The following is a 15,084-nucleotide window of genomic DNA, read 5'->3' on the forward strand; positions in this document are numbered from 1 at the left end:
ACTCCCAATGCTCTGTACTTTCGCCACCCTCTTCTCCTACTCACATGTGACCACCAATCTATCAATAATTCTGACAGTGACAGTTCTCTTCAATCTTTTCACAGCCTTGTAGCGTTTGATATACCCCCATTCTATAAGATCGTCCACATTAAGTAACTTAAACACCGATCTCCGTGTCATTATATTTCAGTAGAGCGAAGACATAACGAATATAATCTCTTGGCTTCAAATCCAATGTTAACAAGTTGGTGTGTTTTCTCCCCACCTTTCTATCCATCTACAGTACTAATAGAATTCCAATAAAAAAAAATCGCTTCCCATTGGTAGCATTAATTAATTTTCTATAGAGAAAAGTTTCCTGACTGTAAAAGACCACTGGACCGACACACACACACACACACACACACACACACACACACACACACACACACACACACACACACACACACACACACACACACACACACACACACACAGACACAGAGAGAGAGAGAGAGAGAGAGAGAGAGAGAGAGAGAGCTGATGGGATCCAGGAGATCTTTGTTTGTGAGCAGAACACAAATAACAAACGAGTCATTGAGATACAATAAAGCAGCACACTTAGAAATAACGCCCCGAATCATCGCACGAGAGGCACGTACTGCACAGTGATCGATACTCTATATTCGTACCATAGAAATCACTTCCATTGTTCATCGCGCGCATGACGACGATTCATCAAATAAGCTGTCGCAGGGGCAGCGACAGTTCGCTAGTAGTCTGCCATCCCGTCCCACGGAGATAATGACACTCTGGTCATAATTAAAAAGAAAAAAGTTACATGTACGAAGCGATAAGACGAAAGGTCACCTAACTGCAGATAATGGTAGGTTATTCTTACAATGCCACTAATGTCGGGTACGAGCTGTTCTAGTTACCTGGGGCAGAGAGGCGGGCCTCAGAGGCCTCAGGGGATCATTTCACGGCACAATGACAAGTGTCCCGTACAAACAGGTCACGTGAACACTTTCGGACTAACTATGACAGCACGACGCTGAAAGACGTGAGAAATATCGCAAAACAATTCATCGTGGGGTGGGGAGGGGGGATGAAGGGTTAGTGGGGTCAAAATCCTGAATAAGAACATTGCATTATCCCAAACAAACGTTTTCCGCGTTTAGGGTTCAGAAGGAGGAGAAAACTTCGTTTGTATATTTGTGTGTGATACGAGAAAGGCCTTTGCATAGTACCACTATTCCATTACCCCCCCCCCGCTCATCGGTGACGCTTGTTAAGGACGAAATGTGTCTCCCGTTTCTGAGGGTTGAATATTTCACGGGTTGCACACATCTTAAGAGAACGAAGAATTGGCCATTTCCTAATTACAAGGTGTGGTCTAGAGACGATGCGGAAAGCCTGCGAGCATGAGGTTCACCACTAACATGACACTGAAGGAAGTGCTTATTGTTAACAACCCTCGGGGTCTTCATCGGTAGGTAGCGCTGCTCCTTCGCAGTTTAAGCTCGGACTTTGATTATATAATAACAACTTGGGGAGGGTGTTCACCTCCCTGTCTGTGTTTCCTCAAGGAAAGTAGGGAGGATGAACAAAGAGGGTTCAGGCATATTTTCATCTGTCTTTCTTCTTCGGACAAATGGCTAGTGAAAGCCACATTGGCACCAAACAGGTTCGGTTTCCGTATCGCTTCCCTCCACCTACCTCCCATTAGTGTCTATCCATCTTCGGGCGGCTGACACAGTGTAATCACACAACCCTGTCCATCTGCCTCGGACCTTCCGCCTTCTCGAAACAGCACGAATGCTTTTCTTATACGGACACTTGCCCTCATCCCAAGTAGCGACGATCTCTTGGGATCAATTGACGTAGACCCTCACAAACAAAATCAGAGTTGGGCAAGAATAACTTCTGGAAGTTCCTGCAACGTATGAGATGATTGTGAAAATGATATCCATACAAGGAAAATTGCTATTTGGATTCAACTGTACAGATCTGACGGACTCAAAGCGCATAACCAAAAGTGGTGTCCCTCTAGTAAAACGCAAAAATTACTTCGCCTAAGAAGAAACGCCACAGGAACCGTGATCAACAAATCAGAAGATGCTAGTAATAAAAAAAAAAGAGAAAATAAAATAAAGAAAAGGGGGAAATAAATAAATAAATAAATAAAATAAATATATATATTTTATGAAGAATTGAATGACTAGAACCGGGATTTAAGTAAAAAGGTTTTAATATAAAAACACTACTAGTTTCGGCCTGTAGCAGCCTTCTTCAGGTGACATTATAAAAGAAAGAAAAAACACTAAACATTGAAGGTTAAAAGACTATGAACAACATAGACAGTCTCTATACATAATTAGCATGAAAACGTTGTAGTTGTATTTGAAGCTGTTCTTTCGTTTGTTGCATTGTTGGGAGAGTGCGTGATTGCAGCATCACGTGAACGCCAGTACAGGATTACAGCTGAATGACTATCTGGGAGGTTGTAGCTCAAGTTGTTATTTAGATGAACAGGATTGAAGATGATTTCTCTAGATTCCACGATTTTTCTCTCTAGTTCGTCACTGCAACGGAAGATGTTAGTAGATTTTTCCCAGCAGACTTTGTGACTTTGGTTTTCATCATTAGGATTAGCCGAGAAAAGGATATGACTTGATAATGCACTCGCTCGCTGTCTCTTGTAAGTAATGTCCCTCATTTGTTTTTCCATACGCAATTCGACAGATTTGTCTGTCTGCCCAAAATAAGGAATATCACAATCACACAATATTTTATATACACCAGGGTATTTGAGATAATGATGACAAAGTTTTGGGTGGCTTATTAAGAAACGGAACTTTGGAAGTGGAGTGAACAAGGTTCTGATATTGCATTTTTTTAGAACTTTTGCTAATTTATGTGAAACAGTACTTATGTAAGGAATAGATATATTTCTTTTGAATCTATTTGTTTCTTCTGGGTGATGTCTAGGAGGATTAAGAAGGAATTTTTCAATGATCCTCTTGGAATATCCATTAACTTCGAAAGAAGTTTTCAGATGGTTTATTTCTGTAAGAAGCTCATTTGGGTCATCAAGAAGAGAACAGGCTCTATGTCCCAAGGTGGAAATTATTCCAAGCTTATGAGGAGGGAAATGATGGGACTGACTGTGCAGATATCTGTTGGTATGTGTGGGCTTTCTATATATCGATATTTTGAGTTTACCAGAGGAGCGAGTCAGTTTGACATCAAGAAAAGGCAAGAAATTATCCGCTGGGCAGTAAACTTAATACTTTGATGTCGGCTATTGAGATGTTAGAGGAAAACCATAAGGGATTCATGTCCATGGCTCCAAACAATGAAGACACCATCCACAAAGCGTTTCCAAACTTTAGGTGTTAAAATAAAGGAAGAGATAGCCTTGGTTTCAAAATCCTCCAAGTAAATATTTGCGAGTGCAGGGGATAAATATGGATGATGTCTTCATTGTTTGGAGCCATGGACATGAATCCCTTATGGTTTTCCTCTAACATCTCAATAGCCGACATCAAAGTATTAAGTTAACCGAGTATGTATGTTAACCGAGTTAATGATCATTCTGTCATCCTAAATTTCTGGTAAGGATAGGCAGTGAATACGATTCTGATTACGCGATGTGGCAGGACTTCGGCACACTTTAAATAAACGTTCAAACTTGAAGTAGCAAGAATGAAGTAAGCGTGTCTCAGTTCAGAAGATTCTATGGGTGGTGTTGATCCCATGTTCTGTTTTCAGATTTCGTGTTAAGAATAACAGGAAATCTTAATTCCGTAGAACGTTTAGTTTCTCCCAAGTAAGAGAGGTGGTAATCACATGGTAGACTCCATGAAGCTAGAATGGAGGTCGTTTATCTTCAAAGGAAAGGAAATAGGAGAGTTTGTTGAATGCAACCGTCAGTACTAGCTTGTATTACTTGAGGATTCTTGAGATTGGTTCAGAAATGTCGGACATTTATGGAAATGGGACTGTCCGTCCGGCTTCAGGGCTGTTGGAGCAAGCTTGTAAGAATCAGAAACACTCAGTCCGTAGTCAGAAGCCACGGCTGCATAATACGTCGGATATTGAGAAGTTTCTGCTTGAGATCATGTGGGTTGGAGCATACAATGAGCAAGATGCAGTAGAGTTTTTACGATTGGGGTGGGCAGATTGCTGTTGTTTGTAGCAACCTATTAACATAGGTCGATGGACGGAGGTAGTTATTTGTGACGAAAGAAGTTATCTGACCAAACAGGAAGGGTGAGGAAGTAGAACAAAAACACTCAAAGGTAAAGTCGAAACAACTCTAGAAGTTGTTCATTTCTGAATACGTTTCTTCAAATTCGGGTGCGAGGAATGTTCCCTGCGGAGTACCAGTTTCATTATATCTGTGAATATATCAGATGTTAAATTCCTCTGGACTTCTTTTACATGTATTCTGAATTAATCAACAGATAGGGTGTGTCATAGACACTTGTTTAGCAAGCCGCCATCCCATGATCTTTCTTCTGCTATTTGTGATTGGATAGCTAGTTTCCTCCTGCAGCTCATTCTTTATCACTGTTGACAGCTTTCTATTTTGAGATTTTCCTGCTAATGCAAGAGTGTCACAGACTGTTCTTTAGCCTACCTATTTTGTTTTATCCTATACACCAATGACCTTCTTTTATCGACTGCAAATATTATTCACAGATGGCAGTACATTTATTTTAACATACTTGCTCTCCTTAAAGCAACCAAGGACAAAAACATCAACAAACCGAATACCTCAAATGCTAGTCATTCATCGAAAATAATACAAGCTAGTCGTCAGCTTTGGTCTTCTCACAAATACCCATAATCTCAGATCAGATAAGCTCCTTTGATTAATATTTATCTGTACCCGTTTACATGGTACAAATCTATAGCTATCTCGGGCATCGAAAAAAGAAAGAAAAAAAAACTTTGTCCCACTTTGAGTCAGCGAATTTGCCATGCTGGACATTTTCTTAAACAAATTAGTTTTCATCGTAAATTCGCCTCGATTATACAGTATTTCTGTTTTTCCAACGGAAGCTAAAACCTGCCATATAAAAGGAGGTATCACTTCTTCAAGCTCATAACACACATTGCTTATTTCTTCTTTTTTTAAAAAAGTACTAAACAGTAGCTGTCCATACTTGAATGAATGCCATTGAATTTGAACATCACCGCCAAAAGAAAAAGTTGTCCAGTCCACCAGAAGGAGTACATAACAAATTGTATTTATTATTCTATTTATTTTCTTCTCTTGATTTGACTTCGAACTCAATCGCGATTTATTGCTATTGAATTCCATTGTTCAAATCCTGCAAAAAATAGCCAAATTCATATATGTGTTATAGATAAAAAAAAAAAGGTTCGAAAATTTACGCTAAAAAATTCAGTGAACACGATCCTATATTGCTTGAGGCTTCCAAAGGTACGGCCGAATAATCTGCAGCGCACACACACACACACACACACACACACACACACACACACACACACACACACACACACACACACACACACACACACACACACACACACACACTAATTTACTATGGCAACGATTTTTAGTTGGTGTTTTTCATATTTTTTGCACGCTTGCGTGTTATCAAATGATAAATCTGTTTTTGCAAGTAACACGTGGACGTGTCGCTTCTAATTTTGTCCCGATAATTTGGTTTCCAGTATGCCCCATTAAACTATCCATCAGCTTGCTGCACCCTGTCCGTTAGCCTTTCAAATGACTCATTTAAAAGTAGTAGTAGCCTATGATAGTCATTATGTGGTAAACTTGAAGTAGTTTTTGATTAGATGAAGTTTATAAGATGGCTCTAATATCAAGTTTCTCGCATGGCTTGATTGAATGATTGGTTCAACACCAATCAAGACTGTTAAACTTCGTGATATAAAATTCCAACTCTTTACGGAAAAAACGTCCTTTGACAGGTTTAGCATTTTAGGTTGGGTATAGCCGGAAGGCTTTAAGGGCTAATTTTGATTCTTGCAGACTTCTCTGTTAAGTCTGTAAATTCTCCTGAGTTTGGTACTCTAAAATCGACGAGAATGAAAGTCGCTATTTTCAGCAAGCGGCTTTCGAAGATAGTTTAACTTCCTCTCTTAATGCTAAGCTCTCTTTTCTTTTTCCCCCACTTAAGAATTCAGATGGATTCTTCTGTTGTTAAGGGTCAAATATGCCTCTACGCGATCCCCCAATCGGCAACTAAAGTGGCACCTGGCCCAAGCTTGCAGTGCATACCAAAATTCTCCAAATTGGGTATCGTTTCATTAAAGTCTCGCGCTATTATTGCTCGCCAGCCTTCGTACGCGTGCTTGTGGGTTAAAAATAAAACAATCGGAACGGTAGGGTGTAGACAGCTGACCCCTGTAATTAGGATATTTCATCATGTGTGGTTCGATGAAAATACGCTGAACAGCGAACAGGGGTGTCTTTCTCCATCTGTCGTTGGCTTCGACTTGCGACTCAGTCCACGTTCGAAGTCATTTATAATTTGCAACTGTGACAGCTTCTACTTCCTTATTATAAAGTCCTATTAGGTTAAGGGGATATTAGGTTGTTCTGGGCTGGATCGAATGAAATATGAAGGCGTGTTTGGATGCAGAGACCACCTACCGAGTTCTCGCTACTCGCTTGCACCATTTATCGGAGAATGGTTACCCGACATGCCACACTTACACTTTTTTCTGTGTCACGAAGTTGAAATACTGATGGAAATCATCGCAATTAGGAGGGAAGTCCGATCAGCCGAATGTCGCTACATGCCGTTTATTAGAGTACGGAACTATTGCTTTCCTAATGTCTGACGCGAAGTTGGCCAAACATCGTAAATCTTACATAACTGTAGTGCAGATGGAAGAAAACTTCCCCCCTGTGAAGGACTTCTCATACTAATCAGTTTCTCTGAATCGACTTCTAGCCTTCATCCCCTCTTTCCTTCATCCCAAGTGGTTCCTCACCAGTCCAAGTAGCCTAAAAGACTTTCAACACCTCATCTGATATTCCAGAAGAGTTTTTTTTTTTTTTTTTAATCTTTCGTGTCGGGAAAGATGTCTATCTTTCTGGCTAAAAATTATGCCATAATTTCTCATCGCACTTGAGCCACGAAAGCGGTCTTTTAGCATGTTGCTAGTTTTAGTAATATGGGGTTTACTTAATATCATCGGCTGTTGGATGGGAACTATAAAGTCCTCTTTAAGGACGCACAGTGTTAAACGCCTTTTTTTTTATCATGGACACTTAATAGGTCTGTTCATTAGGCGCAATTAGATTTGTTAAATCGTAATAAAAGCAGTTGTAATCTAAACATTTCGATACACGGATAAAAAGATTTTCAACTTGGAAATACCTGCGATCTTTCAAATTGGCTAATGAAATAGCCTTGTTTCTGACAATTTCACTCATGGTACCAACAAGAAAATTAAAAAAATATATATATACTTTCATCATCTCAGTAAAGCAGTATTCATTACTGAATGTTTCGATATTATAAAAAATTATGAAAATATTTTTCAAAATCTTTTAAAATCAGTTTTGAAAGAACTAAACATGGGAAAGTTGCATAGTATCCAAATGGAAGTCACGGCTTTTGGTATCTTGCCGAAGAAACCAGGTAATGTTGTACAAACGTATAACTTTTTGTCACACTGTTATCATCCCTTACACCAGGATCACAGTATTGCATAATGACCCACAGAAAACCTAATCTCCTAGCTTCATACTTTTCCTCAAATGCATACATATTTGGTGTCGGTAAATATCCTATCCCCAACAATTCCAATGCTCTCTCTAACCTTTCGCCAGAAAGAGATTAGAAGAATCTTTTCCAAATTAGATACTAACAAAAAAGTCTAATGTACTGATGGCATTTGTTGGATTCTTTTCAAAGCTTGTGCTCCAAAGTTCATTCCTGTTCTTATTTCAGTCTTACTTTTGGCAACACCCAAATCTCTCGATAAGACGAGACTTCTCTTGGGATTATTCCAACATCTAAGCCTCTATTGTCATCAACATATTACAACTGTTGCCATCTCGGCATCCCAAAAATTAGGATTTCTCTTTCGCTCAAGGTCTTCGAACAGCTATTAACCCTATAGAAATCACAATCCAACCAACCTAAAAGCTCCCAAAACTATTTGATGCAATACGGAATAGATTAAGAACGTTGATCAACGACCCATCTCTTAACAATTCACTCTACCTACTCAGGGCGTTTAGTTTCCATGCATCTTCTATTAATATTTCGATGGAAATCTCATCTGAACTAGCATCAGTTATTCCGCCACTTTCCCCAAAATTCATCGAAACACAAGCAGTAGCCACAGAACTCCCAAAATTAAACTCGAAACACACAACAAATATTTCTTCCTCCTTTTCATTCCTTCTACTTGTGTCCTCTGAAACGGTCTCACCTCTTTTCCCAAGAAACGCAATATACAGATCTTCAAATCAAAAAACGTGAACAAATTTATTCTTTCTCACCTTTCTGCCCATCTACTTTACTAATAAACTATAGGTTGACCAACTAACCTGTCGCGTAGGGGATGAACATTTAAAAAAAGATGCGCTATTAGTCTTCAAGTTGTTATTTCTCTTTTCAATATGACTGATGCATTTCTTCTACAGGCTGCTATTTGTCTACAGTATGAGCGATGTTTTCTCTTACTAGTTTTTCTACAAGCACTTATAGCTTGTCTTCCATATGAATGATGTGCTTATCCTACACGTAGTGTTCAATGCACTCTGTCAAAGAACGGCAATCAATTTCGTGACTTGGTTACATTAATGGCTTCCGTCAATGGACTATTCCGTCCAAAAGATCCTTCTGGGGGGGTTTTACAGTTCTACTGCCACGATTACACAAAGATAGTGGACTCAGAAAAGCTGTTAATGGACCTCGTGAATTTCCAAAGGTCGTCTGTCGTCAGCAGAGGACGTGATATCTAAGAAAAGGGCATAGTGTTGCAAAACTTTCTTGTGTTCGTTGTGATGAGAGGTAAGCGACTGAAAAACACGAACAGCTCAACATTACTGCCTTTGTAAAATACGCGACTGAAATTCCCAATTTCTTTCAGGGATTCGCTAAGGTGAGTTCTAATTTACAAAGGGAGCTAATCCATCACTCATCTTTCAAGGAACTTCAGGAATCCAGACGTTATTAATCGTTTCAGTAATGACTTATTCACCTGACTAATGAGCAAATCCCGAGATTGCGAGGGGGATTCGAATCGGTAAGCGAATAAGACGTCATCATTAGCCGCAATTACTCCCTTCAGATGGCAGACGGAACAAACACCAAGAATTCCGCTGTTCATCATCCAAGCCGATGAACCAGTCTGCAGAGCGTGATGTACTCATCATACCCATCCCCCCCCCCCCAGTAACAGCCTTTCAACCCCTGCCATAACATTAACGGTCGTGACCCACTGTTCCATTCTCCCTCCCCTCCCCTCAGGTAGCAATTTCCGATCATCCGGCGCTGTGTTCCACATTATAGAATTATGTACACAGACATCACCCTCCAGCCTGACCTCTCATCTCGCCCATTCTCCTTAAGACAAACTTGGTGTTTTGATTCGCACACTAATACCACGGTAACATTACCGATATCAATGAAAGACACGAACAAAGAATCATCAAAAGAATTACAAGAATCACGGGCCAGATGTGGTCCGCAGCGCTTACTGATGGCAGGCCCGCTGTGCTAACAAAAGTAAGCAGTGCGGGTGAGCAGTGCTTACCATCAGTAATTAGTCAGATCATTTCCAGCTTTCAATACGTTTTCGCGAGGCACTGAATCCAGTTTTCAATTGTTTTATTCACAAGATAAAAAATCTCTTATTTCATGCTTGTTTTGGAATTTAGCAAGCGTTAAAAGTCTTCTATGGTTCCGTTTTGTTAACATGTAACCAGCTGCGCTTTATTTACCAATGGAGGTTGCTGAAAAATGAAATAAGTCAGGACAAAAGGCAAAAACCAATTCCGTTTCATTAGCTGAATTTTGTATAAAATATTTTTACGTACTAAGCAGTGTGGAGAAAATGTGGCAAACTCCGAGTATTATCACTGCGAATAAAGCAAAGATCTTTCTTCTTTTGCAAGTCTGCAGTTGAATAGAAAGCGTCTTCCCTTTCCATGTCTGTGGGTTCGAATCCCATCTGACATGTAAACAAACTAGTAGCACAACAATGTTAACCATTGTTGTGCTACTAGTTCACGAACAATGGGTAGTAAATACCCATCTCAAGAGGAATAAATTAGTCTTCCGAATTCTTCGCACCTCGCAGTACTCGTTCCTTATTGGTAGAACATACAAAAGAAACTTTGTATACTGTCAATGTTAGATTCCGACCGTACTTTTTTTTTTTTTTTTTTGGTGGGAGGGAATTAATAAATTAGCGAAGTTGTGAGAAATTGTTGGATTTTGTTAGCATTCTTGTTTTTTTTTAATTACTTCGATTTGTCACTAATAACATTGATAAAGAAGTAATTCTTCTTCCCAGATTCGCCACTGTTCAGCTGAAAGACATCCCTAAAGCGTTGAAATCAATATCATGCACTTCCATTCCTGAAACGCTTGATAAATCCATTGTGAAAAAACGTCTTCAGCGTTTTGTAGCGTATCTTTCCTGTGTTTTTTATATTATTTGTATCTTAAATAATTTAAGATTCTCAAGGATTAACAAAGCTGTCACAATTATATCTCATTTAAAATTCTACTATCAGTCTCTATATTACCATATGAAAATAAATGAACATTGATTTATGCAATCTTTATAAAAATAAATCTTTTTATTATCAAAATGATATGGAGAGAGGAGACACCTCACACTTGACCTTCCTCTTGCTCAGATGAAGCTCATCTTGGTTAAATCCGATCTCAAGTGGTCTTGAGATCGTTCAGTGAAAGAAAGAAAAAGTCGTCAATGGACATTTTAGTTCCTAAAAGATTCGATCTCGTTTTTTTTTTTCTAAAATTCTTTCCATCTGATCTTACCAGATCCTGAAACTAGAAGAGATTTCTCTTCTGAGAACTTCGAATATCTCTTGATAAATTTTCCCTCATTTGTAGTCAACATCGACATGTTACATCTTTTAGGAATTGAAAATTCATTTAGCTGTTTAATACTGTTTTCACATTTAAGAATGTCCTCCTCCCCCCAAAAAACTTAAAAAATCTTAGAGACTTGTTTGAAAAAGAATAATTAAAATGGCGAATAACAATTTATCTTGCTCTTACTGACTCATTCAGTAAGAGCAAGACTCATTCCTCCAGTCGTATTCTCAGGAAGCCACAATAAACAGAAGGCTAACAAATTTCTCATCTAGAAATACGTGTGTTACTCATGTACAATTGTATTGTAAGATTTGAACCATTCGTAAGCATAAGTTCTCTTTGAAATAAAAATTATTTCAAATACTAAATTCACTTCAGTCAATTTAATAGTTCTTATTCACGACCTTGTAGTTTTCATACTGAGGCTATGGCTAACACATTAGATTCCGCACACACATCCCTATACCGATCCTTATTCCTGCCTCCCTGCTCCCTTCCGATGACGTCGCAAAGCACGTGCGCACCTACGTCAATTTGCATATATGGTTCATCTCTTCTAGGATTCCGATGGATTTGGGGGGGACTCACAACATCCGTGCAGTGCGGGTCTCTGAATGAAATCGAAGTACGCCCTCTGGTGATCTCTTGTGTATCGCGATCTTCGTACTGTTTTGCTGTTTCTGGGATGTAATTTACATCCCATCTAATCCATCCTCTCAGAATCCCTTTATGGAGGTCGCCTACGCACAGGAATTGACAGGCTGCATGTGCGTCGCATACTTCTCGAGTCGGAGTGGAAAGAGGAGTCGAAATATCGCCACGGGCAGCTTTTGATAAGGAAATAGCTCCGGTTACCATGGAGACGCGTCTTGATGCGAAGCGTTTGCCGCGATAGTATGGTATTTATTTACACCTATTCGGCGACGACTTTATTCGAAGCCGCTTTAGCGCCGTCATAACAGACTTCCAAGCTTTTCTTTAGGGTGATATACCTGAACGAAATATTATCAGAATGAAACCTGCTCATCGCAAGAAGACGGGAGATGGAATTGCCGGGAAAAAACAGACGAGAATGAAGTGAAGAACGGAGATAAAAAAAAGAAAGCTAAAAGCAGAAAAGGAGAGGAAAGAGAGAGGTTGCTGAAAGGAAAAAAAAAAGCAAGAAGAGACAAGAACAGAAAGAAAGAGAGAATAAAAAAAAACGCCTGTATAAGAGAGACAAAATAAAATTCAATGTGTAGGTGGTGTGAGACGATTTGTGTATAATGAAGAGAAAGAAGAGAGAAGAAAGAGAAAGAACAAATATTTAAAAAAGACATACAAAGGAGGAGATGGAAAAGGAGACAATAAGAGATAAAAAGTACATCAAATAAGATTGCGGTGACAGAAAGAGAATGAGAGAAGAGATATATAACGCATCTGTAGGGAAACTCGCAGTCCCTTGTGTGTGAGTGTGTGTGAAATGCAAGAAGCAAAAGGAAGAGACAGGAAAGGAAGAAAGAATGAGATTATTGTTTATTTTGTTTAGGTGAACTTATCGCCTTTGTCAAAACCGGCTAGCTGGCCGTTAGATGAAAAGATCTTCTAAAGGTTCCTGGCATCCTAGACGGGATTCGAACCCAGATCTTTACAACCCAAAAGGATTCTTTCGATTGTGCTGTTCAGAAAAAGAAGAGAGAGATTACAACATCCTTAACAGATGACCGATAGAATGAGGAAGTGAAGATAACCACGAATGTCCTCGACTTTTTCAAGAGTACGCATGGAAATTCCAGAGATGTAATAACATGCGCATTTGGTTCCATAGTGCGGCGCGTGCATTCATAAAAGAATATTGCTATCCCGGGTGATGTCAGACGTTGATTTGCTGAGCGATAGGATTCTCTGTAGGACGTGATAACACTTTCGGAACAACTATAATTCGCTGTGGGAGGCTGAACAGAGTACGATTCAAAGGCGTGACGGGGCCAGCACCTACCCCCTAACATTACGTGGTACATGTGGGGTGAAAGGCCTCTCATATGTACCTAGGCAACAGGATGGGGAGGTCGGAGCTGTTTATATCACACTTTGTAGGGTGTGGCAGCTAGGGTTGCATATCCCCGTGTCTCGGCTATATTTTTGTACTGTGCAGACACACCCTCGGGCCCAGAGACCTACACAATGAAAGGTATGTCCCTGGAGGGCCTCTCTCATGCCACTATCTCGTAGGTAATTGATGGGCCGTCTCTTTCTGCCTTAGGCTAGTTACGACGTCTGCCGTTGCTCATCCTTTGTCAATCAGATGAGAATTTGGAGACATGAAATCGAGTAATCGTTCGCTGGAGTGGCGAGAAGGGAACAGTCAGATATGCTCGGGTTGTAACACATGTCCCAGATAAACAGGAAACATAATTAGTCTCTTTAATAGTGCAATAGTTGAGATGGTATTCCACCAGAGGGCTTCCCATGACACAGTAGCTCATGTAATTGGTGATTGACTTTTTGGCTGCATCACTGGCCTAGGTCATCGTTCACCGAGGGGAAGATATCTTCATAACTTTTTTTTTTTCACTGCGTGATTGAATAACTGTGAACCGCGAGGGTTTTGAATGTAAGAGAGCAAGTTCACTGTATTTTTGTAAACATCGAATCCTCTGAGCCATCAAGTACACCACTGTCCTATTCGTTACTCGATGCTTTATGATTGTTTTATAATTTCAAACCAAATTCATGGAATTTAATATTTAATGATGGAGTTTTACCCAGAATTCTTTGTGAGAAAAAATCCTCTAGAAATCATCGGAAAATACCGTGACACTCCTAAATGTATTACGGCATTTCAATTTCCAGCCTCAAAAGCTAATGAATTTTTAAAATTTTCGTGAGATTGCGTAAATTCTGAATTCGGAACTAGGCACAACATCAAACACTTTGAAGACATATCAGCAAATAGCTGAGAACTTCTCCAAAACATCTTAGCAAAGTAGTTAAATAGGCTAACCCACTTGACAACATGCAACTGAAAGAAATAATGAATTCACGTCTCGTGACCATCTAACAAATCCTCGAGTCAATTTGAATTGATTTTATTTCAATTTTTGCGAGTTCGAGCTTTGATTTGCTACCAAAGTACCTCAAGGGAGAAGAGGATCAGAGAAACTCATTTCAGTGCTTCTAATGGCCTCCCAGGGCAGAACAGCCAGTGCAGCTCAAAACGGATGTGGGAGGCAATTCCTCCCACTTGGGTGCATTACGATTTCCCCCGTAATTGAGCGACTGCCCTCTAAACAACGAAAATCGCTGAGCCCGCTAATTTAAAGCCTTTTAGTGCGGGTTTTGTTTGTGTGTTGTCTGTGAGCACGTGGAGCAGAAGACAGGCTGACATTTTCTCGGTCCAATTCAATTACCGAGTCCCTCCGCATTCTGTGCTCTCGATCACACCAATGAGTCCTCGGTGGTCGGCGGCGAGCGGGTCATCGCTGCTCTCTCCTCATTAGGAAGGCTTTTCCGAGCTCTCCCCGGGGGTCAATTCCACCACAGCGGCCAGTTAGTGGCCGTGCGTTCATGTCGTATTCGGCAGAGGAGTCGGGTCTTCGGGGGACCGCTAGGCGTAAAGGGTTTCAACCCGATACTCGGATAGTAAAGACGGCCATTTACGCAGTCACTAAGAACGGATCTCGAGGGACTACGAGAGGATGCTGGACCGATCGAATGTCCGCGATCCGACCTACTGGGAGGAGCGAGAAGCAGACGTCACAGTCCACAGAGAGATTCTGTTGTATGAAACTGACGTTCTACGACACCTTCGAGACGTCCACTCCCCCATTCAATCTCCCCTCCCCCAAGCATACCGAAGCATCTTTAGGTTGCCCAGTTCCGGACAGACCACTTGCGCAAGATGAGAATATACGGCAGCCTCTAACATCCTCATTCAATGTTTCTCTGGAGAGCTGCTCTTCCCAGTGTCACGCTTCCCTTTCCCCTCCCTTAGGGGTTCGATAATGCGTTCTCCCCGATATCTGCGCAG

General features: G+C 40.4%; 1 protein-coding gene across 1 annotated transcript in view; it reads right to left on the reverse strand.

The window, feature by feature from the left end:
• The window catches only part of LOC150096923 (zinc finger protein 423-like), a 144,841-nt gene that overhangs the window by 37,694 nt on the left and 92,063 nt on the right, over positions 1-15,084 (reverse strand). Inside the window, exon 4 of the mRNA XM_090408095.1 lies at positions 2,050-2,100. Within this exon, the coding sequence (XP_090264221.1) occupies positions 2,050-2,100 (51 nt within the window). The remainder of the gene's footprint in view (positions 1-2,049; positions 2,101-15,084) is intronic.

The sequence above is a fragment of the Typopeltis vanoorti genome, chromosome 18 (assembly GCF_054136105.1).
Source record: "Typopeltis vanoorti isolate ZY-2024b chromosome 18, IOZ_Tvanoo_1.0, whole genome shotgun sequence".
NCBI classification, from domain to species: Eukaryota; Metazoa; Arthropoda; class Arachnida; order Uropygi; family Thelyphonidae; genus Typopeltis; species Typopeltis vanoorti.